The sequence below is a fragment of the Acartia tonsa genome, chromosome 5 (genome assembly GCF_053477335.1).
Source record: "Acartia tonsa isolate MP-2025a chromosome 5, ASM5347733v1, whole genome shotgun sequence".
Lineage (NCBI taxonomy): Eukaryota > Metazoa > Arthropoda > Copepoda > Calanoida > Acartiidae > Acartia > Acartia tonsa.
In genome coordinates this window covers 22,911,801-22,935,778 of record NC_137264.1, presented here as the reverse complement: position 1 = coordinate 22,935,778, position 23,978 = coordinate 22,911,801, and the positions used below count along the sequence as shown (strand labels likewise).

Below are 23,978 nucleotides of genomic sequence, written 5' to 3'. Positions count from 1 at the left end.
AAAATTCTAAGCTATGAAATATTATTAAAATCTATTAAAAAACCTTTTTGTAGATTTAAATAATATGTTGAAAAGTTTAAAAACTGTTTGGAGTTTAATCCAATCAAGCAAGCTTGTAATTTAAGTACCCGAAGTTTTAAGCTAACGAATAAGAGATTAGTATACGTATTACGTATACCATAATTTACAGTCCACTATATGTACACATACAGGCATCCCTAAAATTTCTAACATATGTGAATTATCTTTTTCCTTTTTAAAAGACATTCACCATACGCTTGGTATATTGGGAAGTGGTTTCAAGAATATCTGTTCTATTCTTTTCTGTGTATGATAAATGTCTAAATTAACCTTACCTAGCCCAACCTAATGAAAACCACTAACATAAGTCAGTTTGGTAGCTGACAATATCTACTTTCCTAAATTTACATCATTAAGGATTTGTTTTAATTTTTAAAAGAAGTCATTTTTCCCCTTAAATATAATTCTAGAAAGTAAATTAATCAATACAAACTCAGAAACCCATTCATTTGAATGCTTGTTTTGTAATAGTCATCATACCAATACAAGGAAATAAATCACACCTGTTTAAGGGAAAAGGCAATCACAATAACATCTTTCTTCTTATGTAGAAATTGTTTTAACTTCTTTGTTATGACGATTGTTACTATGAGGTCCCCAGCTAGAAGATGACATATTGACAAATACCAGTCTTGTGGTCGGTAATAATGCAATAATAATATGTAATAGTTCTACAATTGTATGTGTGTGAGTGCATTTAAAAAAACCAAAAAAAAATCAAACATATAAGCTAAACTTATGTTCTGTTGAATTATGATTAAGTAAAGTTTCCTTACAATACAAAGTACTGTAAATTATTCCGGTTCCTAAAGTTTTATTAATACTATCTATTGTATTATGATAAGTTGGTGCAAACCTTTCCACCAATAGTTTAAATTCATGTTAGGGAAAATTTTGTCAATCATAATTAGAGGTCCACATCAATTTATTATCCTTATTATCCTTATCTAATTTTGAGGAGTAAAATATTTTTAGAATCATTATTTTGGTGGTTAGGTAAAAACATAAAATGAAAATTATACAGCAAATTTATTTATTGTACATGTATTTGCATTTTGGTATTAAAAGTACCTTCTTTATATATAACGAGCGGCTACGATTCTAGCATTTAGGGGCTCTATTCGAGGGGGCAGATATGGGCTAGAAATTTAGTTTAAAAGCTTCTTAAGATTTAAATAGGAGAATAAAACATCCTAAAACCATTGGTTGAATGTAAACTTGGTACAAATGGCGTTTAGGTTTTACAACATTACCTATGGTTATAGGGATCGCTTTTTACGTTACAGGGATTTTAATGAACAAACCAACAATTACACATCCTGTGTCTTCAAATATATCATAGTCATTCTTGTAAAATTGTAAAAGTTATTGAAGCAAAACATTTATTAGTTTCGAGAACATTTCTACCAACAAATCGTAAATTTCATACAATAAATAAAGTTGATATAAAATTACTTTACTGATATAGTTGAAGCTACTCTATAACTAAGAAATGTGTGTAGTTGTACGTACATCAGTCTTCAATATTTTATTGGGAAGGATACATTACAATGTGTACTATTATACCCAAAGTTTCACAATCACAATCTGACATTTATGGCTTAATACTTTGGGTACCGTTATTGCTGGTTCAAACTGTCTAAACAACAGTTTTATTTTACAGTAGGTGTAATTATATTTATCATAATTGTTTTTTATCTCCATTGTCTTATCTCTTAGAATCCTTGGTTTTAGTCACAAAGTTTCTTAACTCAGGAATATATTTTTTCCGAAAGAAAAACAATTTTGCCTATCATGTTCTTTTTGAAAATGATAAAAAATGTAGTTTGTTCTGAATGTTTAACTTTTTTTTTTGAAAAAAATGAAGAAAACTCAGTCCATTTTGATAGAGGGTTCATGTGAAAAACTTTTAATTTTGAATTATCATAAGTTTACCTTAGGATGATAGGCACCCAGTGGTCCGAGAATGTAACCAAGTTTTAAAAGTTCAAATAAGTTGAATTACTATTTTTTTTTAAAAATCTTTTTTGTTTTGTTTATTTTAGTTGATTACTGACCGCGCACCTAGCATCTAGCTCTGTCTTTAAAAGGGTTTGGTAAGATATAGAATAAATATAAAAAAGTTATGGAAATCTTAAGCTACAGACAAAGTATCCTTACTACTTTATATATAAAACCTTTAAATAAAAATATTAGTGAGTATCAAGAAAAACTTATACGTACATATGTAGTATACGCTGTACATAATAAGACCTTAAATTAGCCTGTAATCGACCTTTGAGGTTATTGATTATGCAATAAGAATCCTTTAAAGTTGTGGTAATATCAAATTAATAGATAAATTAACAAGGACAATTATGTACACAAGTAGTGAAGCAATCACAAGCTTACAAATTGTTTGATTAAAAGAACAATAAAGTATCATATAGTAAAAATAAATTTTTTTGAAATTTTATTTTCCAAATTTATATGACATATGCGCATCAAATCTTAACATTGTTTTGTCCGTCTGTCAGTCAGTTCTGCTTTAAATGACATAAATTGTACTTTTTTTAATGTTTCGTAGTTTGCTTTGACTTTCAATATTTTTTTTTCTTTGTTGTGAGAATTGAACATCTGTTATATGATAACTTTGTATGTTAGATTTCAATAATCTTTGTGCTTCGCTACTTATGTATGTTTTTTTCCTTGTTAAATTTTATCGAACTATCAAGCTAAAACTTTAGTTATAGTCCCTTGCGTAACATCGCAACTTATGGGGCGATTCTTCGTATTTTTCACAGTAGCTTTTCTCCTATTTCTAGCCTCTGAGGGGGGCTCTAACACTGCGGGGCCAAATGGCAAATACCTAATCCTGTGGGGCAATCACCTAACCCAATATAACCTAACCTAACCTAAAATAACCTATAAAAAGCCATTTTAAAGATACGACGAATCGTCCCTTATGGGGTGATGTTACGAAAGGGAGTATTCCCGAAACTTTTCATGAAGAATCCTGTTTTGACAAGGTACAACTAAAATTGCATAGGAACTCATTACAAGAAAGTCATTGTGTCCATTTTAATCAATGTGATTTTAAAACCATCCTTTTCTTATAGGATTGTGATAAATGAGAAATAATATTTTCTTCAAGTGCTGACACTTTGTAAGTATTGTTAATTCCATTTGTCAGTCTAATTTGATGTAAATTTATCATAGTTTAATGAGCTTTTCTTTTATGGATGTTGTCTTTCTTGTTCAATTGAATTTTAGACGTCTGATTTAATTTTAAAATATTTGTTGTTTTTCTGCTTTTTACACATAATATTCTTTATAAAGTTATTAGATTTAAGAAGTCGACTCCATTTTACATATTTTACATTTTGTAAGTCTAAATTAAATATTGTAAATATCATACTACTGAATATATTATTTTTCTCTAGTAATACAAATTACAAAAAAGGTTTTCCTTGGATACAATATCCCTTCTTGTATTATTGATCTTACTTTAACTTTAAATAATTTTATATTATAAAAAAGTTTAAAATTATTTTTCTAAACGTTCAGTACTATTTGTATAAATTTAATGCGCATTTATGTCGGGCCCCTTGCCGCACCTTAATCGGTCATGGGGGGGGGGGTGGGTGTGTTGGGGGCAGTTCCTATTAGAGCTAGAGGGCTAATTTTTTTTGTGCAAGTCCCCTGTTTGATAATGAATTTCCGACCTTTTATAAGTCAAAGTCAATTTTCGCTTCTTTCACCCTTTTATTTAACAACCTTTGTTTTTAGGTCCTTTTTTACTTAAAAATTTCGAACGGCTGTAATTTTCTTATTTTTGAAGCTAGAAGAACAATTTATTTCAGAAAATGTTTGTCTTTATGTAAATTTTATATTAGAAATATCAAAACATAACTTTCAGCGGCTGCAGCTGTACTTGGTAGCTGTCAGTCGCCGCAGTCGGCGGTCGGCGGAAAAACGGTGGCGGATCTTTATGAAATTTTTATATGTTATGTAGACATGTAAGAAAAGCTTAACTTTAAAATTTGACGTCTCTAAATAAAAAAAATTGCGGACACAGGAGCCTTTTAAAGATTTCTGGAGACCTGCAGGATCATAACTGGAACCTGAAATTGACTTGAACACCTGTATTTTATATGAGTTTGTACTACTATAGGATATTTTAGTATTTTGGTAAGATAAAATGCTTTGTTTTAGTCAAAAAAAATATTTTTTCTTTTTGCCTGGATGACCCTGCCAGGTTTGCTGGCATCCAGGATGGAGATATTCAAAAAATTCCAACTCTCAGTTATGTGTCATACCCATACTTAAAAAGTCACGCAGTTTGGGCTCTTTATCTTTCACACACAGAAAATGAGATAGAAAAACCCCCCCCCTCCGACCGTTAAGGGTTAAGTAACCAATGGACCATTATGAAAAAATAATAAATGAACATTGCTTCTAGGTGTTGAATTCTAGCCCACCATTATAAAAAGCAGTATAGCAAGACTTTAAGGTTCAGATAGACATCCCAACTAAATAAAAATAAGGATACTTTGATCTCACCCAGGGCTTGTACAAATCTTATATGACAATTTTTTTTCCACTGACAAGGAAGAGAATTATTTTGTCAAAAATGTATTAGAGGAAGTATAAAAATATAACAATTATGATAGATAGATCATTCATTTAATTAAGGCCAGGTAGACGGGTAAATAAATCCTTTTTATAGAATACCTACGCAACTTTGTTTTTATAACTATATTATGTAATTTGTTTGTTACTATATTTCATTCTATTTCATTGGAACATACATAGACCAAGTTTTTCGGTGCATTTTTAGTGTTTTAAAATTGTGATAAAACATTTAACTAGAGTATAATTTTATATCATTCTTGGTTCTTAAAAAGCTGGCTACTCTATAAGTCCTATTATTTGTTTCTGGGGGATAGATTCGTGTCTTGCACAAAAAGCGTCATACATAATGCGTCATAATGGAAAAATGGAGATATTGGACTGTATATAAAACTGGTACTCAAAGTATTGCAAAAACGTTCTCACCTACTTTGGTTTTTACGTTTTAGGTACTTTTATCAAATCTTGATAAATTCAATTATAAATCAAAGATATGCGTAGGTTTTAGGCTATTGATTCAAGGGGCGAAGTAACTACAGTATGTTACGAATTATTTTATCGTTCTTGTTTTATATTCAGAGAATAGTTCTTCTTTTGGTATGACATATTTTATAGGGTTATAGTGATACGTTAAAGTAAATAATTTAGACTTCCAACTAAATTATTAATTCATGTATTGAAACACACAGTTTATGCAGATTTGCGATTTTTTTTGGGATTAGGGTAGCTTGATATCATTTTTTAAAGATCGAATGACAAAAACAATAATTTAATTAATTGTTAGACGATTGATTATACTGTATTTACCCAGGGAGGGTGGGGAGATTGGGCTTTTTATTACTGTAGTCTTCAAAGTTTTATAAAAATGTTTTCTTATTCGTTGAATTTTGATTGGTAGGCTATTTAAGTTGAGTGCTCAAACGTTTTAACCAACATTTGTAATCTACAGAAGATGTAATTTTGTATATCATCATTAAGGATGTACATCAATTTATCGTTCATTGTCTTGTCCCTTTAGATCCCTGGTATATACCATTGTATATTAAACGTATTAGTACATATTTCAAACATATTTAAATCACAACCTTAAATTACTTTTTGTATATTAGACTTAACATTCGGTTGTGGGTAACTTGGTTTAGCCTTTCCGTTCTGTACATTCATTATTTTTTAAAATTTGTAAACAATGCTGGTACCCTAAGTTCTAAAACCGCATTTTATGGTTATAACTTCTGGTTACTTTTTAAAAACCTTTAAAGGATAAATCTTATATTCTGTTTTAGGAAACTAAGAATTCCAAAAACTACGCAAAACTAAATTTAAAGAATTTCTGATTTCTTTTTCTCAATATAATATTAGCATAAAGAAATGGTAAGATTTTATGATATATGTAACATTTTATTAATAACTAGCGGATACGCCCCTAGAGACCTATTGTTTCAAAAAGGATAAAGTAAAAATATATATATTTTTTTTCTAAAGGAGACTTCTCTTCATAGGATGTTGGTACCTTCCCCTAAAATAGTTATAAACCTTCCCTGTACTTATTTAAAGCTACGGTGTATAGGAGAACCAGATTGGTTTAGTGGTTAGCAAGATCCAGATAGACATCCTGTTACTTTTATATAAGAACAATATAATAACAGCATAAAAGAATTATATAATTTTATTATCTATGTAACGACTAATTTAAAAACTAAAAAATATATAATCAATCTTCTCTTGAAAGTATAACACCAAAGGTCAATCCTAAAATGTACAGTACAAATGTTAAGACCATTTACCCCTCACCTAAAATTGATGTTTTTACAATTTCTTGATGGTTACGGATAGCTGGATTTTGTTGCCTACACTAAAGAGATAGGACAATGGCCGATAAATTTATGTTCATTCCCAATGTTAATACACAAAATTGCCCCTTCAGTAGATTCCAATAATTGCTAAAAACGTTTGAACACTCAATTTAAAAAGACACCCAATCAGAATTCAATAAAGGTTCAAAAGTTTTTAAGCCAACTAAAAAGACTCTTTATTACATAAACCTTTCTGGTCTAATGTAACAATCAGCCCAATGTCCCCACCCTCCCTGCCTACACTATACAGTGGCCCGTTTAAAGTAGCCATTTTTTTGCCAACTAATAGCTAATTAATTGCACCACTACGGGGTTGCACTAACTATTAGTTATTATAATGGATATAGAATACGTAGATATTGTAAAAGATTCACGCATACCATGATAAAATGTTTCTCCCAGCTGGCTAATATAAAGATACCCCACATCTCATTGACTTTACCCTATCCCCTCTCATGACAATGGAGTAACGTATTGACTAATATCTGAGGAATATATTAGCAACCTAAATTGATGACCAAAATTCCCCGGTCACATTATACACCTATTCTATATCCAGTGCTATTATGTAGAAAGTTTTGAATGCCTTGTTCTAAGAGCTATTTTTTTGAGGGGGGGGGGGTTAAATTTCTTTACTTTGTAAATATTTTTCTCCTTCCACCACAAAATAGACAGACCTGCAGCTAACGATATCTTAAGAAAAACAAATGAAGAAATTTTTTTTGGTAATTTATTCGAACTCTTTACTCTCTCATTTGCCCTTCAATTAAAAAAAAAAACATAAAAGAATTTTCGCACCTAATTTTTTATTTTAGCAGACTTGGAACAGGATTGATAATTCTGTATTTAAGCCAACAAATGAGAGAATATGCTTTGGGCACTATTTAAATTACAGTACAATATCCTCTTACTCCCTGTTTAAAGTAACGCAAACATCCCCAATGATGATGCACAAAATCTGTATATTACAATAAATGGTTGAAACGTTTTGTCACTTTATTTTATGAACCAACCAATCAAAATTCTTTACAAGTCCCCAAGTTTTTTAAACCAACAAATAAGAAAACGCAATTATGGGGTAATAATAGCCCAATGTTCCCTCCCTCCCTGACATATAACACAAGTTGGAAAATATTCATCAATAATAAAGACAACAAGGAAACTTACCTGCAAATCATTGCAGCTGGCAATGTCAAAATTTGGTGCTTTCCCTTTAAGTGCCGAGCAAGCATGGATGGACACCCTCATAACTTTTTGTAAATAAATAAAAAAAACGGGTGAGGAAAGATTTTTAAAAAATGTAGTTTATAGAGAAGCTACGCTATATATGTCTATACGTAATTCTCTTTAAGGAAAAAAATGTTGTTTGTTTGGAAAACAAAAAATGAAAAAAATGTGGAGTGCCTTCATCGCAACCAAATAATATAGAACTAGTTTTAGAAAATTAAAACTATACACAATAAGGCTTTTTCCTACCATAATTATACGGCCACCCATAATGAATATGCACTTATGACGTCAATCGGGAAAGTGCGGCCAAACGTTGTAACATTTAGCCCCATTTTTTGGGGGAAAGGGGGGGAGTGTCACAATTACCAATTAATTATTAAATTCTTTGTGTATTAGAATAAGGGTAAGTGATGGCCAACCAACAAATGTGGAGTTATTTTGGTAAATGTTTATTAAAAATTCATCAACTTGTATTGCTCTCAATAACCTTCATCCAACTTTTACCTTCATTTTTAAAGTTCATTTTTATAAAAGAAAGTCTGTTATTTAAATAATATTTTACATGATAAAGGATTTACAAGGATAACAACATACACTAATGCAAGCCTTCTTTGTAAAAATCTAAAGTTTTAGCTGTTAGGGAGGGGGCAGGTTCGAGTCATTTTAGAGACATTGAAATGCTGCTATTAAAAATTATTGGTAAGTCATTACCATTCATAGTTATGACTTCCAGACAAAGGTCAGGCAATCAATGTTCATTCGATGTCATTGAATGTTACTTTACCGAGCTTAAAATTTATTTAGTAGACGATACATAAAAAACAAAGCGAATTAAATGAATATTTTAGGCTTTATTACAGGGTACTTGTACCCAGGGAATTAAAAGGATAAGCAAAATTAATTTACAAATTACATCCAAATATGTATAAACAAAATTACCATTTGATTCAAACACTACCAGTATTAAACCAACCAATCAAAAGTGAAAAAAATTCCCCAGTGAGATAACTTTAGGTTCTAATTTAATTTACAGTTTAATGTCCCCCTCCGTCCTGCAAAATAGTCAAACTGGTATACTAATTAAGGTATCAGCTGCAATAATAAATAACAAATTATCTAGTAATGGTATAATGGGGTGAGGAGTAACACTTTTTTGCTCTTTATGGGTTTATAATGTTTTATTAATGTTGTTGCAATTTAGATTTGCAATCTATTTATCTATCTATCTCCTGGTTATCTATCTATTTATCTTCTATCTGTTATAAACGTGATCCCTTATTTGTTAGTTTAAAACCTTGGAGTACTTATATTAAATTTTGATTGGCTGATTCGAATTTGCAGTGTTCAAAATTTTCAGCCAATCCTTATACTAAAGTAACAGGATGTTTGTTTGTCTGTGTGTCTGTGTATCTGTATCCTTAACAGGGTAGCTTCTTATAGGCTCCCCCCCCAAAAAAAATTTTTTTCGCCCCTCCAAAATTTTTTTTTTACTTTTTCTTTTTAAATCTAAAATAAGATTGGGTTATTAAATTCGACTCTCTCCTCCTCAAGTGCCCCTAGAGGCCTCAAGGGGGCGTAGCCGCTAGTAATCTTTATAGTAGGGGTTATTTTTGTTTATCATCCCTGGGGATTGATGTCAATTATCGCCCATTGTCTTATCCCTTAAGATCCCTAAGAACCCTAGACAACGTATTTCCCGTTGTTCTACGCTTTGTGGCGAAGGTGTCAAAACATGATTAGACATAAGCATAATAAAGTTGCGTTTCTAAAGTAGCCAAAAAAAAGCATATTGTGTTATTTTAAAACTGGCTCTAAAAACAATATTTTAAAAATTGGTTCAGACCACGTCATACTTAAGACGTTGACATCACCAATTAAAAATAATGATAATACAAGTAGTATGGTGTTTTTGTCTGTATCTTAAGTTTTTAATAATTAGTAAACCAAAGTTCTCTATTTTAGGGATGCTTTCTATAGACCTTAGGATAGTTGTAGAATTTTTTGTATTAAGTTTAATTACTGATATGGTTTCAGGTTTTGAAAACGAAGCCGCTAGATGCTAGGGGCGCAAATATTATTTGATAGTTTAAGTAATAATTTTTGTCTTCTGATATAACAGACATATTTGATTATCCAAATTAGTTGAAATGCCAATGCCCATAAACAGGCATAGTTACTAAGTTACTAAGTATTTATCTTTGCTAATATGTAATGTTGTCTGTTTTGTATTAGCGTAATAAAACTCATTTATGATTAATATTGTTTGGTTAAGTTTTTACAAAAAGAAATTACCCACCGGGGCTCGGCAGTCGGGTATCACCCACTCGTAATCCCTTCATAATCCGCAGGTAATTAAAACCGAATCTTAAAATGCTTTCATCGCATCGTTTTAAAGACACTTTTCCACGAAAAATAAAGTAAAAATCATAAAATAAATTTCAATTTTGAAGGCACAGGCCTTCGTCCCCTCTAGGCAACAAAACAGAAATTATTAAATTATCTTACTGTCCAAGGAAGGTATTTTATAATGCAATGTGATAAATAATTATTAAGAATCCAAAATTTATTAAATTCTTAACTTAAACATGGGTGCCGAGCCCTAATACTGACACCTAACGGTGATATAATAACAAAACCCAAACTTTAAATGGTTTTGGTATCGCAGATTCTCTAGATCTACGGTCTGTAGTCCATTCGTCAGCCCGTTTACTCATGTAATTCTCGGTGATTTATCGACAATATCTGCTAAAATTTAGTTCATTACCAATAGGTTATAATTTTTGTTTATGTCATATTCCTCCCTACTTAAAAGATTAATAATAAACTCAATTAAAAGATTTTCTTCACCCGAAAAAAATATCTTTTACGTCCTCTCATAAATTTTATTCAGTAGTTTCATTTCAAGGAATAATTTATTTTAAAGAAAATGTATTACAGTTTACTGTTTCCTAAACCATGCTTGTTTTTCTTGTTTTTGAGCTACTTATGGACAAACCTATTCTTGTTTGCCATATATTTATGGATTTATTCAAACAAATGAAGATACATTAATTTTAATCTTTAAGAATTCGGAATTTTTGTTGTTTTGCCGCAAGCTTTCCACAAACAGGGAGGGGTGGGACAATCAACTTTAAATTATACTGCATTTCCAAAAAGTTTTATAAACACACGCTCAATCATTCATTGGCTTCTATTGATGGGCTTTTATAAAATTTTGATTGGCTAGTACAATCTGGCAGTGTCTGAACTTAAAAATATAAAAAAAATATATTTATTCTACTATATCTATATACTAGCGGCTACGCCCCTAGTGGCCTCTAGGGGCACTTGAGGAGGAGAGAGTCGAATTTAATAACCCAATTTCTTGTTTTAGAATTTTAAAAAAGTATTTTTTTTCTGGGGAGGGGGGTGCCCCCCCCTCTTTCTCATTTTTAATTTTAGATAAAAAAAATTTTTTGGGGGGTGGGGGATTTTTCATTTTTTGGGTGGGTTGGGGGTGTCCCACCCCCCAAGAAAATAGTTATAAACCTTCCCGGGACCTTTGAGAAGCTACCCTGTAAAGGAGAACCCGATCGGTTCAGCGGTTAGCGAGATCCTTCGGTACAGACAGACACACAGATACACAGACACACAAACAAACATCCTGTTACTTTAGTATAAGGATAATTCTCTATTTATCTGTATATATAGTTTAGAAAATATAAATATGATGTGTGTCCCTCTATCAATAGCTGTTTCTATCTATCTGTTTATTTATCTATCTATAATCTATATCTATCTCTATTTCAGAATATAAAAATGAGGGGATCTATTCTAATATGTATGTGTCTGTGTGTCCCCCTGACATTGGCTGTGCCAAGACAAGGAATATTTGGTTATTATTATATCTATCTATCTAATTCTGCGACTGTTACGTTCGGTTACTAAATAATTGTTACTAAATTTGATTCAGATATACATCTAATAAAGATCTAATGGCGTATACCTAAATATTTCTTTCTATCCAGTATTGATTGGTTGCGTAGCTGCGTAACTACGTAAGGGAATGGTCGACCCTCCCCTTTCAATTTAGTTTTAAAAGTAAAAGACAAATTCCTGGGAAAATGTTATTTCTTTTGAGGGTCGATTTCTCTTGGGGATGTTGAATGTAAACTGTTACTTAAATTCATTGTAAAGTGAAACCATAAAGGTCCAACATTTAGCAAGATCCTTCAGTACCGACAGTCTCACAGACAGACATTCTGTTACTTTTAAAAAAGGATAAAACAAATTTACCAGTACCTCCGTTACAAATAATAAAAAACTGATAATTATTTATAAAACTAACAATTAACACTTTCCTAATGAAAATATGGAAACATTTACTTTTTTGTTTAGAATACAATTATTTAAATAAAGTATCTTGATCATTAATCAATTTCAGTTTTCTTCGGTTATTTCATTTGTAATTGAAATATAAATTTTGATTTAAACAAGAATATGATGTTAACCCAGCCCAGCGAAACTTTAAAAAAAGGTAGCATGCTACGTTGTTCGATATCTCAAATGGTAGCTTATACCACCTAATTTTTTGGTGATAAACGTTAGAAAATCATCCTCTCAAGCAAAAGGTAGCATGCGAGTTCGCCATCGATATCGTAGCAGAGTATTGGGCGAAGTAGCACAATAGTAGCATAAATTAAAAGAGCGAGCGAGAGAGAGAGAGAGAGAGAGTACCTTTTTATTACAAAACAAAAATTAATAAATAAAAAATCAAATTAAAAAAAGTAAAAATCTTTTATAACTTCATTTTTTTCACCACATTTCAAAAATGCGTTTACCTCTGGGGTTTCCATTAATCTAACTCAACTTTACCTAGCCTAAAAAAAATATTATACTATTTAACCAAATATACGAAAAAAAGGGTTCAGAACACGAGCAGCCCAGTCTGGCGGATTTTTCGGAGAAATAGAAAATCTAAAGAACAACTTCTTTAGCTTTATCAAGAAAGGGTTCGGCGGCCGTCCGCCGCAGAATATTCCGCCCCCACTGCAGCCTCCGCCAAACCTCGCCATCAGACCCGGCCAAGTAAGTATTTTAGTAGCGGTGCTACATTATAATTCAAAATGTCTGTACGTCCTTCTATACTGTTTATGAAGAATGGATTTCTTTGTTGGGGACTAGAGCTTTATTCGATTTCCATTAAAATTACTATTGGCTCTTACTTATTTATATAATAGGGTATTTAATTACGAAATTGGTTCTTCATTGTTAATAATGATTTTCAAAATATTCTAAATTTTGACAATTAATTAAAATTGCAAAATGTTGTCATTCATGATGTACCTAGAGTATAAAATTTAATTGAATGATATTAAAAGATGTTAATGTTCTTAAGTAGCGCAGCAACAACCTGATAATAATATTCTAGATTTTGGAAGAGTGGTAGTGACTGAATAAAAACCAATAATAATACCATATTAGTTATTTATCGCATCGTATTATAAACAACTTTCCGCAGATTTTAAATGTACAATTATAAGATTAAAACAATTTTTCTTTTCGTAGAAAACTGGATATGATACGATGCTATACATAATTTTTCAGTGTAGCTGAGAACCGGTTCTAATCCACCGGATATTTATCGGTTTCGATGCGATACTGAAAATATTATTATCATGACAACTTTGTTTATTCAATAATAGCTCATGTAATAAGTCACTGATACACATTTAAATTTCTTAGGATAAAGCTTCCCTAGGGAAGATTTTATCGTACCTTAGAATTTTGTCTTTGTATAATGAGATTGAATCAAATCCGACTGCTAAAAATTTCTTTGATTGCAAAACCTTCGTCTAAATGGTCTTAATGTTCAAAGGGAATAAGTTACGTTAAAAATATTTTTTTAAAATAAGGATGAGAGCATCCATAAGAAGTGAAGCACAGAAAATTATTGATAAAGATACGGTCAAAGTAATTTTAAGATCAGAATGTTTGACATGTTTACATATTTTTGCAGTTAGACTGCCAGATCGACGGTCATTAGTTTAGGTAACCTTCACAAAATATTCAGCTGTCTGTCTTGAATAGCAGCTGAGAAAATTACATAATTCTCTTTTTGCATAACGGCCTGACGGACAGACAGACAAAGAGGAATATATTGTAGATTCATTTCTAAAAAACAATTTCATTGATATTTAAAATTTGGTTATAAAAGTATATCATGCATTTAATTATTTTTTAGTAGCGTAGCTACTTTATAATTAGGGAATTAAGTACGTCCCTCCGTCTGTCCTGCTTTTTGTAAACTGATTTTAGAAATGCCAAACGATAAACGTACAAGATTTGATAAGCTGTCATTATATCATGAAAAAATGGGAAGACAGTCCTGCATAATTTTAATTTTAAGATGGGTGTTGACACCCTTACACCTTTCTACCGGACGCCAATGCTTTTATCGATACCTTCTTTGATAAAATACTACAAAGTAGCGGTAGAGCCCCCAGTAAAGGCTATAAATAAAAAAAAGGGGGGGAGGGAAGGGTTTAATGTTAAAAAAATAGGTCTGAAAGATAGCACCATTTGTTATTTCCCCCCTGTATGTGTATAATACTTTATTATTCTTTTTAAAATGAAAAATAAAAACATTTTGGTAGCTTGCTATTGTCGCGCTACCTATAAAGTTAGAAACACAATTGTCCTTGTTATTTAAACAACATGCAATGTCTTAGTTTTAATTCTAACAAGGAAAATTTCATTATAAAAAAACATAATATAAAACAAGTACAGTACAGTAAGTAAAAAATGAAACTATGTCTATTAATTGTAGGGATCTCAAGGAATATGACAATTGACAATAAGCATGCAATGATTATAAACAAAAAAACCTTCTATAAATTAAAATTATTGTGTAAAAAAGTTAAGCCACTGCTAGTTTGAACCAACCAATTGTCCCCAATCCAACGAATGAAAGAACATGGTTATACAAGAACTTTAAGAACCAGTAAGATTTACAGTCCAATTTACACTCCCTCCCTGTAATGAAAAATTGAAAAATTTCAAACACGAAAACAGTTGCCTTTTTTTTTTTTTTGGAGGGGGGGGGGATGCCTTTGCCTAGAAACAGACAAGACTCATCTTCAGTATTGTGACCTACAGACACTATTATTACAGAGAAGCAATGCTGATTAAATGAATAATAAACGTTATAAATTAAGAGTAGACTTACTAAAAAATTTTAAGTATAAAATTTTGAAAAGTTTATTGTTTATTGTCGTCTAAGTTCTGAATAATTAAAATCACATATAAAAGTAGCCAGATGTATGTCTATATATTGTGTGTAATAAGATCTCGTTTACCACTGGTATAAAGTAAAGGGTTGGGTTAAGAGTAAATATGTTTATGAAAAATAGCTTAATTCTTGCCTGTACCAACATATAGTAAGGCTATAAGTGGTAAATGGTTTGGCAGGTATATTTTTTTAACGCACACACACACACAGACGGACATCCAGCTACTTTAACATAAAAGATATATGTTAATTTGTTTTTTTTACCTATTACTAATTTGATTTATTTCAGGGGGGTAAAATCCCGCCACCACGGCCTGCGCAACCGCCAAAAAATCCGCTGCCCCTTCCGCCCAACTTCCCCAACTCATTCGCCTCCTTCAACCCCAATCCACCGACCTCCTCATTCGGGCATCAACACCAGCAGGGCGGTGGTTTCCTAAACGCTGCACCGCCGTCAGAGGCTAGCTTCGGGTTCCAGGGCCCGCCCATCGGCAGCTTCCCCAAGCCGGAGTTTAGTTTTGGGGAGATACCGGCTCCAGCTCTAGGCCCCACTCCAGCTCCAGCTCCACTGCCTGTTCCTGTTCATTCCTCCAAGCCACATTTTACAGGTAAGATTTCTGCAGCACAACTACTTCAACTATGGTTTGTACGTATGTCATACTGTCCGTCCTTTAAATAATAAATACAAAGACAAACAATCCATCTATCTATCTATCTATCTATCTATCTATCTATCTATCTATCTATCTATCTATCTATCTATCTATCTATCTATCTATCTATCTATCTATCTATCTATCTATCTATCTATCTATCTATCTATCTATCTATCTATCTATCTATCTATCTATCTATCTATCTATCTATCTATCTATCTATCTATCTATCTATCTATCTATCTATCTATCTATCTATCTATCTATCTATCTATCTATCTATCTATCTATCTATCTATCTATCTATCTATCTATCTATCTATCTATCTATCTATCTATCTATCTATCTATCTATCTATCTATCTATCTATCTATCTATCTATCTATCTATCTATCTATCTATCTATCTATCTATCTATCTATCTATCTATCTATCTATCTATCTATCTATCTAGAAGAGAACTACCATATCCCCGCAGTTGTGCAACAGTTTGGTGCCCCGGCATTCTTTGATTCCTCCAAGAAACCTCAGGTATTATACACTATAAAGGGATAGGAGCATGGAAGATAAATTATTCTATCGTCTAATTATCAAAAAACGAAATTATTAAAATAAAATTTGTATAGTGGGTTTGAGAAAGATTAAGTTGTCTAATACTTAGATCAACAATATTTTCAACAAATATATAAAGTATATCTAGATTATAAATCTCTGAATTGGATCACAGTGTAATAACAATTCGTCAATTTTATCGGTTAGAAAGTGTACACATAATGGTTTGAAAGGGCAGTAATCTCTTTGTTGCATTAATGCAATGAGTTAGCTTAAATTAATTGAATTTCTTTTGATAAAAAGAACAGGACTAATTCAGATGTTTGATTAACCATATCAATTTTCAGGAAACTGCTAACGTACAGCCATTCGTTGACCTGACCGGTGAGCTGGAATTAGGAGACGGAGGAGGCCACGGGATCCATGATCATAAACACACCATCTCAGATTCTAATAAACAAGTTATTCTCAATAATCTCATTGATCAAGACTTGCTTGACAGAGTAAAGTAAGTTATAATTATTTTGTCAGTTTTGCCACTTGCTTTTATCTGGCCAAAAAATAAGTTTCTAGCAAAATAACAGCCAATGTTGCCAAAAGTACATCTACTCTGTGCCATTTTTCTGTATTTATGCCGGTTGTAAAAATGTCATGCTCTATTTTTTGCCTGAACAGATTATTAATAGCGAGCTACTCTATAACTCTCTTTGTTTTTAGACAAAAAAAGATTTTAAAATAAATGTAAAAAAACTAGAATAAAAAGGTGATTTACTCAGCTGTTATGAAAGATAGACAGTTTATTTTTTTATATACATTCCCCTGTCCTTTGGTATATCGGTTTATCTGTAATGCTCTAAAGATGTTTTTTTATATGGCAATAATAAAAGATAATGATTAATGATAACCAATTATTTTAGGCATAACCTATGGAGAGAAGATTTGAAGAATACCCAGTTGGCCCATAACAAGAAGACTCATTTGAATGTAAGCAATTATAAGAATTTTGAAATCCATCTTCTATAATACAAAGTAGCTTGATGTCTGTCCGTCCGTCTGAAGCTTAAGATCTCGGTAACAACAGAACCTATTTGATTCTACTCTTCAGGGAATATACCTACTGGTCCTGTGGTTTTAAGCTATGTTCTTGGGGGAGGGGGGGAGGGGGGTGAGAAACCCCCAACCCCCTACAAAACAAAAAATCACCCTTCCATTTTTTTTTGCTGATGCAGGTAATAAAAACATTGGTGCTGCACCACTACTACTACTGTTTTTTTTAATTACCTCTTGGGGCAAAGCCGCTAGTATTATATAAAGTAGTAAGTTTTTTTTTGCCTGTAGCAAATGATCTCGCTAACTGCTGAACCGATATCGTTCTCCTTTACAATGGGGCTTCTTACAGGCTCTGTAATCCTTAAAAAATAAGTCTGGTTTTAGGTTTTTTTTCGGCCCTTTGAATATAGAGCCTTTAGAATTAGATTCTAGAGGCACAGCTGCTAGTATTTAACATATTTAGTTACAGAAAATATGCCTATTATGCAATAAATTCTCTACGTTAATCTTGAGACTGGTACTGACATCATTTGGGATACTTCGGCATAAAATTTTTAATATTCCTTTTTTTATGTAGCACATTCACCAGTGCAGCGGCTTGAACTTAACATAGTTATTAAAATTACAGAAATCTACTAACAGACGGTTACTGATCGACCGCCCCACCCTAGTTGTTGTGGAGGATAGCCCCGCTGTAACTCTGGAATCTAAAACGCTGCCTGTAGTTGAATCTGTTAAAATTACACCCGCTGCTGAACAGACCTCACAACAACAAACAACTTCCGAAGTCAACTTCGGCTTCATGGATCCCAGTCTGTTCGAGGGATTTTAATAAGTACGGAGGTTGCGTGATTATATGATGCGCAAGCGAGGTTGCGTGAGTGTACATACAAACGCAAACTAGGTTTAGTGATTTAAACACATTATAATTTTTTAGTGACTTCGGTTATTGTAATAAAATTTTTCAGTAAGCTTTGCTATTTTGAGACATAATTATCCTTGTTTTATTACAATAACTTGTTATATATAACAGTGATATGTTATTTAAATTGTTGGGTTGAGAAATTACTAAAATATTTAAGTTGAAATAGTATTTAGAAATTTAAAAAAATATTTTTTTGATTGAAAATAGGAACATGCCATTTATTCATCGATTTTCATGTTAAAAAATATAAATTGTGCCATTTTACTCTAGTCTTACGTTTTTTCTAGCAGGTTAAAAAGATTTTTAAAAACAATTAGATTATGATAAAAAAATTTGTTTTCTGATTTAGCACTGAAAACCCCTACCTCCCCATTTTTTAAAATAAGGGTGTGGTATTGGTTTAAAATGCATAACCTGTCGGGGCCTATATAATGGCCAATATACCCAAACCTATCCCGACAGTAATAAAAAAACTACCCCCTTCCTTTTTTAAAATTTGATTTTAAGAAGAGTAGGGGTGTTGTTCTGTGTTCAATAGAGACTTTGAGTGAAACCATTCCTTCACCAGCAAATAATAGTTCGTTCCCAACACAAGCTTTTTTTCTAAGTTTTTTTTTATGTTGTTTAATCCTTTAGATAATTCAAATTTAATTGTTTTCAAAAGTTTTTACCCTGTTTCAACATAATCATAAACCATTTTCTTATAAAATCTTAGGAAATATTTTTTTTATAAATCTAGTAATTTCTCAACTAATTAAAAACCTCCTTTCCAAGGGGAGTAAATCTCAAAATTAATTAAATATTTTTTATTTTATTATCTGTTGTAGTTGTATTTATCGTAGCATTTTTATACGTTAGTTTTAATTATTTATTTAGATGTGCTTTGTATCTAAGTTTTGTCAAAGTTACTTTTGAATACCCTTATATTTATTATTTATATTTTTTTTAATTACCCTTCTTAGGTGCGTGCAAATAATCTTGCTAAGGGGGTGTGCGCAGCGCACATAATAAATTATATCCCTTGAATATAAATCTAGAAAACTCAGTACCCACAGTTTTGATTTCTCAAGGACTTTGAATACTTTTATTGAATTTTGATTGGCTAGTTAATCTACAGAAGGGGTAATTTGTTTATCATTATTTTGGACGTATATCAATTTATCGTTCATTGTCTTTTTCCTTAAAATTCCTGATAAAAATACAGTAGGATGGTGTGTAGTTCATCCTTCCCCCCACACCCCTCCAAAATAACCTCCCGCACGTCCTTAATTAATTAATAGATATATATTTTAACGTTTTAGTACTAAAAAGCCAAATATTACTAAAAAACATAATCAAAATTACGAGCTGAATTTATTCTTTACAAATATTCTATGGCAATTTTTTTACGATTTGGTGATTTTAGATATTTTTTTTTGTATTTAAATTATTTAGATAAAAAATATCGATTTTTCTCACTTATTAAACATTTTTTTTCACAACTTTCTTTTTTAAAATAAAATATCATAGAAAAAGAAAAAAATAATAATATAACCATTTTTACCTTATATAATAATTCCTTCCATTTATATGTATAATAATAAATTGATAATATTTATGTAATTTATTTGAAATAAATAATGCTTTTTTATTTTTTTTATTTGTTAATGAAAATGCTTTTAAATTTGATGAAAGACAAAATTTAAATTGGAAGAAAAAAATCTAGAAAAGGGCAATTAATTGGTTTGTGCATGAGTCATTTCACTTGTCAATAAATCACTGATTACGACATTTATTTGATTAGCAAATTTATAATTTAAAAAAAATCATAATTGAACATTATCTAGTGTTTTATAGATTCGTACTGAGGGTCAGACTAACGTACAGAAAAACTAGGATTATAGAATATCTTTGCTATGATAAAAGCTTGAATTTTGTTTTTAAAACAATTAAATAAAACCAGTGGCGTGCACAGTTATTCACCAGGGGTGTGTAAAACTTTAAGGGATGAAAAAGGGGGAAGGACGGCCTTCCTAATTTGAATTTTAAGGGGGTTAATGACACCCTTTTACACCCCTCTACCGCACGCCACTGAAAGAATCATTGATGACAAAGATTTTAGTAAGTACAATTTATTTAAGTTATTACATGGACACAAATTTTAAAGAAATATACTAAATTTTTAAATTTAAAACAAAAAAACTTCTCTATTACTGTGTTCTTGTACGAAAATAGTTATTAATATTGACGTATTAAAGACAGTTTTCTGGGGATAGTGAAATAAAAAATATAAGAATAATAAAAGTTTTGTTGGCCCTGAGTGGCCGAAGGACCAGTCAAAAAGGGAATTATCCTAAAAAGTTTTTGATTTTTCATGAAAAACTGCTTATAATATGATATGATAATTGATTTTTCCGTATGTTTGAGAACCAATTATATTCCAGCGTATATTAATCAGTTTCAAAGCCATATACTGGAAAAATATTTACAAACTTGGTTCAAAATAGATTTTATGCTGAAGCCTGGGTCCTGTATAATCTGCATGCTTTCCGACCTAGACATACATATATATTAAATAGTTAAAACAGGGATCTCAAGGGATAAGACAATACATGAGAAATTATTCTGCAACCCAACAAATGATAAACAAAATTACTCCTTCCGTAGATTTGACAGTTCTATTATAATACAATCTATAATACAAAGTAGAATGATGTCTGTCTGTCCGTCTGTCTGTCTGTCTATCCGTCCGTCCGTCCGTCCGTCCGTCCGTCCGTCCGTCCCTTAAGATCTCGGTAACCACTGAACCGATCTGATTCTACTCTTCAGTGTATATACCTATTGGTCCCGTGGTGGTTTTAAGCTATTTTCTTCTTTTCAAAAAAAATGAAATTTCCCCCCCCCCAAAAAAAAAAAATAATTTTCTTGGGAACACATTAGACCAAGCACCAGTAGTACTTTATTTTTTATTTTTTTTTAAATTATCTCTTGGGGCAAAGCCACTAGAGGCTAGGGGCGCAGCCGCTAGTATTTTTAAAAGTATCCGAAGTTATTAAAGTTATCTCTTGCTTCATTAGAATAGTTGAGTATTAAAATTAAGATTCTAAAAATAAATTTCCTTTATACAACTTTGATTTATTCTTAAACATGAACAGATGGTAAATTTTTTTTTGGCTAAAAATAAAATCAATTTTAACAGAACAAAATGTCAAAATGTTTAAAAATACAGTTAGGTTTTAACAAGGAAAATTTTATTGGGCGAAGACACAACTACCCATTAGTTTTATTCAACCAGGACAGTAACTTGTAATTTTAATACATTTGCATATTTATTTAGAACATAGACTGTGTATGACCTATATAGTTAATCGTAGATCTGCTGAGCCATATAAAAAATTTACTTTTTTTATCTACAAAACCTTATTACTCTTATTACTCTTAGAAATTATATGCACAAAAATGCAACTATTTAATAAACCCGATATTTAATAATGCTTACCGCTCTATCCAAAGCAAATAGAGTGTTCGTAACAGCTCCTACCATTTGTAAACTCAATGAAACAATAGAATTAGGAGAGAAGAAGTATAGTGTAAACCCCTTTTTCGTAAATATGGCAAAGGAACTCCTCCAGCTGACAAAAATTTTTTCGAGTATATAATTTCTAGAAAGCTAACTTTATATTAAGGAATTCAACAATTCATAGCTAACTTATTAAAGGATTTGTAATATGCTTTACACTAAACTAGAAAATAAATTTTAACACGATATAATTTACGTGAGAAAAGCTTTATATTAAGAAATGCGACTATTTACAGCTGACTTTTTATATGAACAAAATGAAAAAAATATGCCCTTTCCTTTACACAGTACAACGCTAGGTCCTGTTGAAAACCTAACGAACGTACTGTTGTATTTCTATTTTTATTTTTTTTATTTTTATATAATCTATTTCGAGGTAAACATGAAACAAACTATGAATTTATGTATTTTAAATGTTTATAATAGATACAAATTACGAATTAAAGATTATAAATCATGTACATTTGAAGTCCGAGATATTATTTTTTGTTTTAATAGAAACTCGAGAAAAAATATGATTTTATTAATTTAAATTCATAAAGGGATTTTTATTATTTTACAACGATTGCAATAGATGAAGCATATTTATTATTTATGCACAGATAAAACATAGATGTGAAACAACAATATGAAGGCAGTACTTCATCATGTGATGGACTTGATTCGAGTAAAAGTTGAAAAAACAGCTCTAATTAACTCTAATGAAAAAACTAGAAAACTTCAGTTTAATTCAACCAATGAAATTTCATGTATGCTCCGATGCGATTCATTTATTGGCTCAATCAGACATTACCTCTCTTTCTTAGTACCTTTATTAATGAAACTTAACATATTCATAACAGTTTTAAACGTTTTGCTTTAGTCAAGCTTACTATTATAAAGATTATAGTTTTTTAGTTCAATAACTTATTTTTAATTTCTCTGTTTTCAAATAAAGAAAAAGAATAGACAAATGTTTCAGACATTACTATTTTTCTGGCTTCGGGACTGATTACTATCCGCTGGATTAAAACCGGTTCTAAACCATACTAAAAATCATGTATTGCGTCGTATTATGGCCATTTTTCGACGAATTTTAAAATAAAAATCATAATTATTATACCAATAATTTTGTTAGCCAGAGACTTTGTAGTAAAAGTGGTTTTAATTAATTTCTTTTCATTTTAATACCCGCGGAAAGCTGTCTATAATATGATGCGATTAAGAACTATTTCAATTGTTAGCAGTCGCAAATAAATCATTAAAAATGGCATTCTTATTAGAGTTTTTGCAATTAAAGTTGAATTTTTGTAAGAAGAGAACATTACATCATGTTTACTTCAAAAATTTTTTGTATGATGGTATTAACAATGATTAAAGTATCAATGAGTTGCGAAGGTCTTGAATTTTGAATTCTTTTAAAAGCATAATCTTCCAAAAAAAAATGAGTTATCTATTTTAAAAAGTAGCTGGGAAAACCTACTTTTTCAATATAGATTACAGATAGACAAACAATAGAAGTTTTAGGGTACCATCGCTAATAAAATCAGTTATATAATTAGGATTCTGGAAAAGAAATCTTTTGAACTAAATTAAATTGTAGGGTCTAATAAATATATATATTAGAATTAAAATGAAATTATTACAACACTTTTCCAGCAGTTTCGTTTTATATTATGTGCGTTCTATATACATAACTAGTTAAAAAAGAAATTTTTCTACAAGCATCGACTAGATTCAATCCGGCCGTACTTTCTTAATGACTAGCCCGTATCGTTGATTTAGGTATGAGACTATTGTCATATCTCATTTTGTAACTAGAAAGTATATCTAGCAAATCTTCATTACTCTTTACATGTTTAATTCTACCAATTATATTGTTGTTTTGAATTATGATCCCTTGAACGATAGGCCACAATGTAATAAGATAAGCTTCTCTATAATCATGCGTAATCATAAGTGAGTAGGTCCTTGTAATGTATCCTTTATTAATGTAACATTGCGCCCACAAAATTATTCTTTATGAATGCTGTCATCCTTGTTTCTTGATTATTTTTCTATACAATACTAATACATGCTTGACCTACTTTGAAAAAAAAGTTATTGATTCTCAATTCCTTTTTAATTCCTTTTGAAAAACATTGATTTTTATTCCTTCGCTACTTAAAGTCATTGTTTATTTTTATAAACTAATTTAGAGTATGTTATAGT

At 30.9% G+C, this 23,978-nt stretch overlaps 1 protein-coding gene and 1 long non-coding RNA gene across 2 annotated transcripts; one reads left to right on the top strand and one right to left on the bottom strand.

Moving 5' to 3' along the window:
• The first annotated feature begins 11,568 nt into the window (after window positions 1-11,568).
• On the top strand, window positions 11,569-19,992 carry LOC145319064 (uncharacterized). Its single transcript, XM_080160890.1, has 7 exons — window positions 11,569-11,649; window positions 12,679-12,842; window positions 15,335-15,653; window positions 16,157-16,233; window positions 16,602-16,762; window positions 17,172-17,238; window positions 17,933-19,992. Exons 1-7 carry the CDS (start codon window positions 11,574-11,576, stop codon window positions 18,134-18,136), a joined length of 1,068 nt encoding a protein of 355 aa, XP_080017016.1. The 5' UTR covers window positions 11,569-11,573; the 3' UTR covers window positions 18,137-19,992.
• Window positions 19,993-20,324: 332 nt separating this feature from the next.
• LOC145319065 (uncharacterized) lies at window positions 20,325-22,589 on the bottom strand. The gene is made up of 2 exons (XR_013879665.1): window positions 21,708-22,589; window positions 20,325-20,762 (listed from the first exon to the last, which is right to left on the bottom strand). It is a non-coding gene; the product is annotated as an uncharacterized LOC145319065 (long non-coding RNA).
• Window positions 22,590-23,978: the final 1,389 nt, after the last annotated feature.

Coding starts and splice junctions, on each gene's coding strand:
- LOC145319064 (XM_080160890.1), top strand. CDS start 11,574: ATGAGGGGATCTATTCTAATATGTATGTGTCTGTGTGTCCCCCTGACA. Junction 12,843..15,334: donor TCGCCATCAGACCCGGCCAA/GTAAGTATTTTA, acceptor GATTTATTTCAG/GGGGGTAAAATCCCGCCACC. Junction 15,654..16,156: donor CTCCAAGCCACATTTTACAG/GTAAGATTTCTG, acceptor CTATCTATCTAG/AAGAGAACTACCATATCCCC.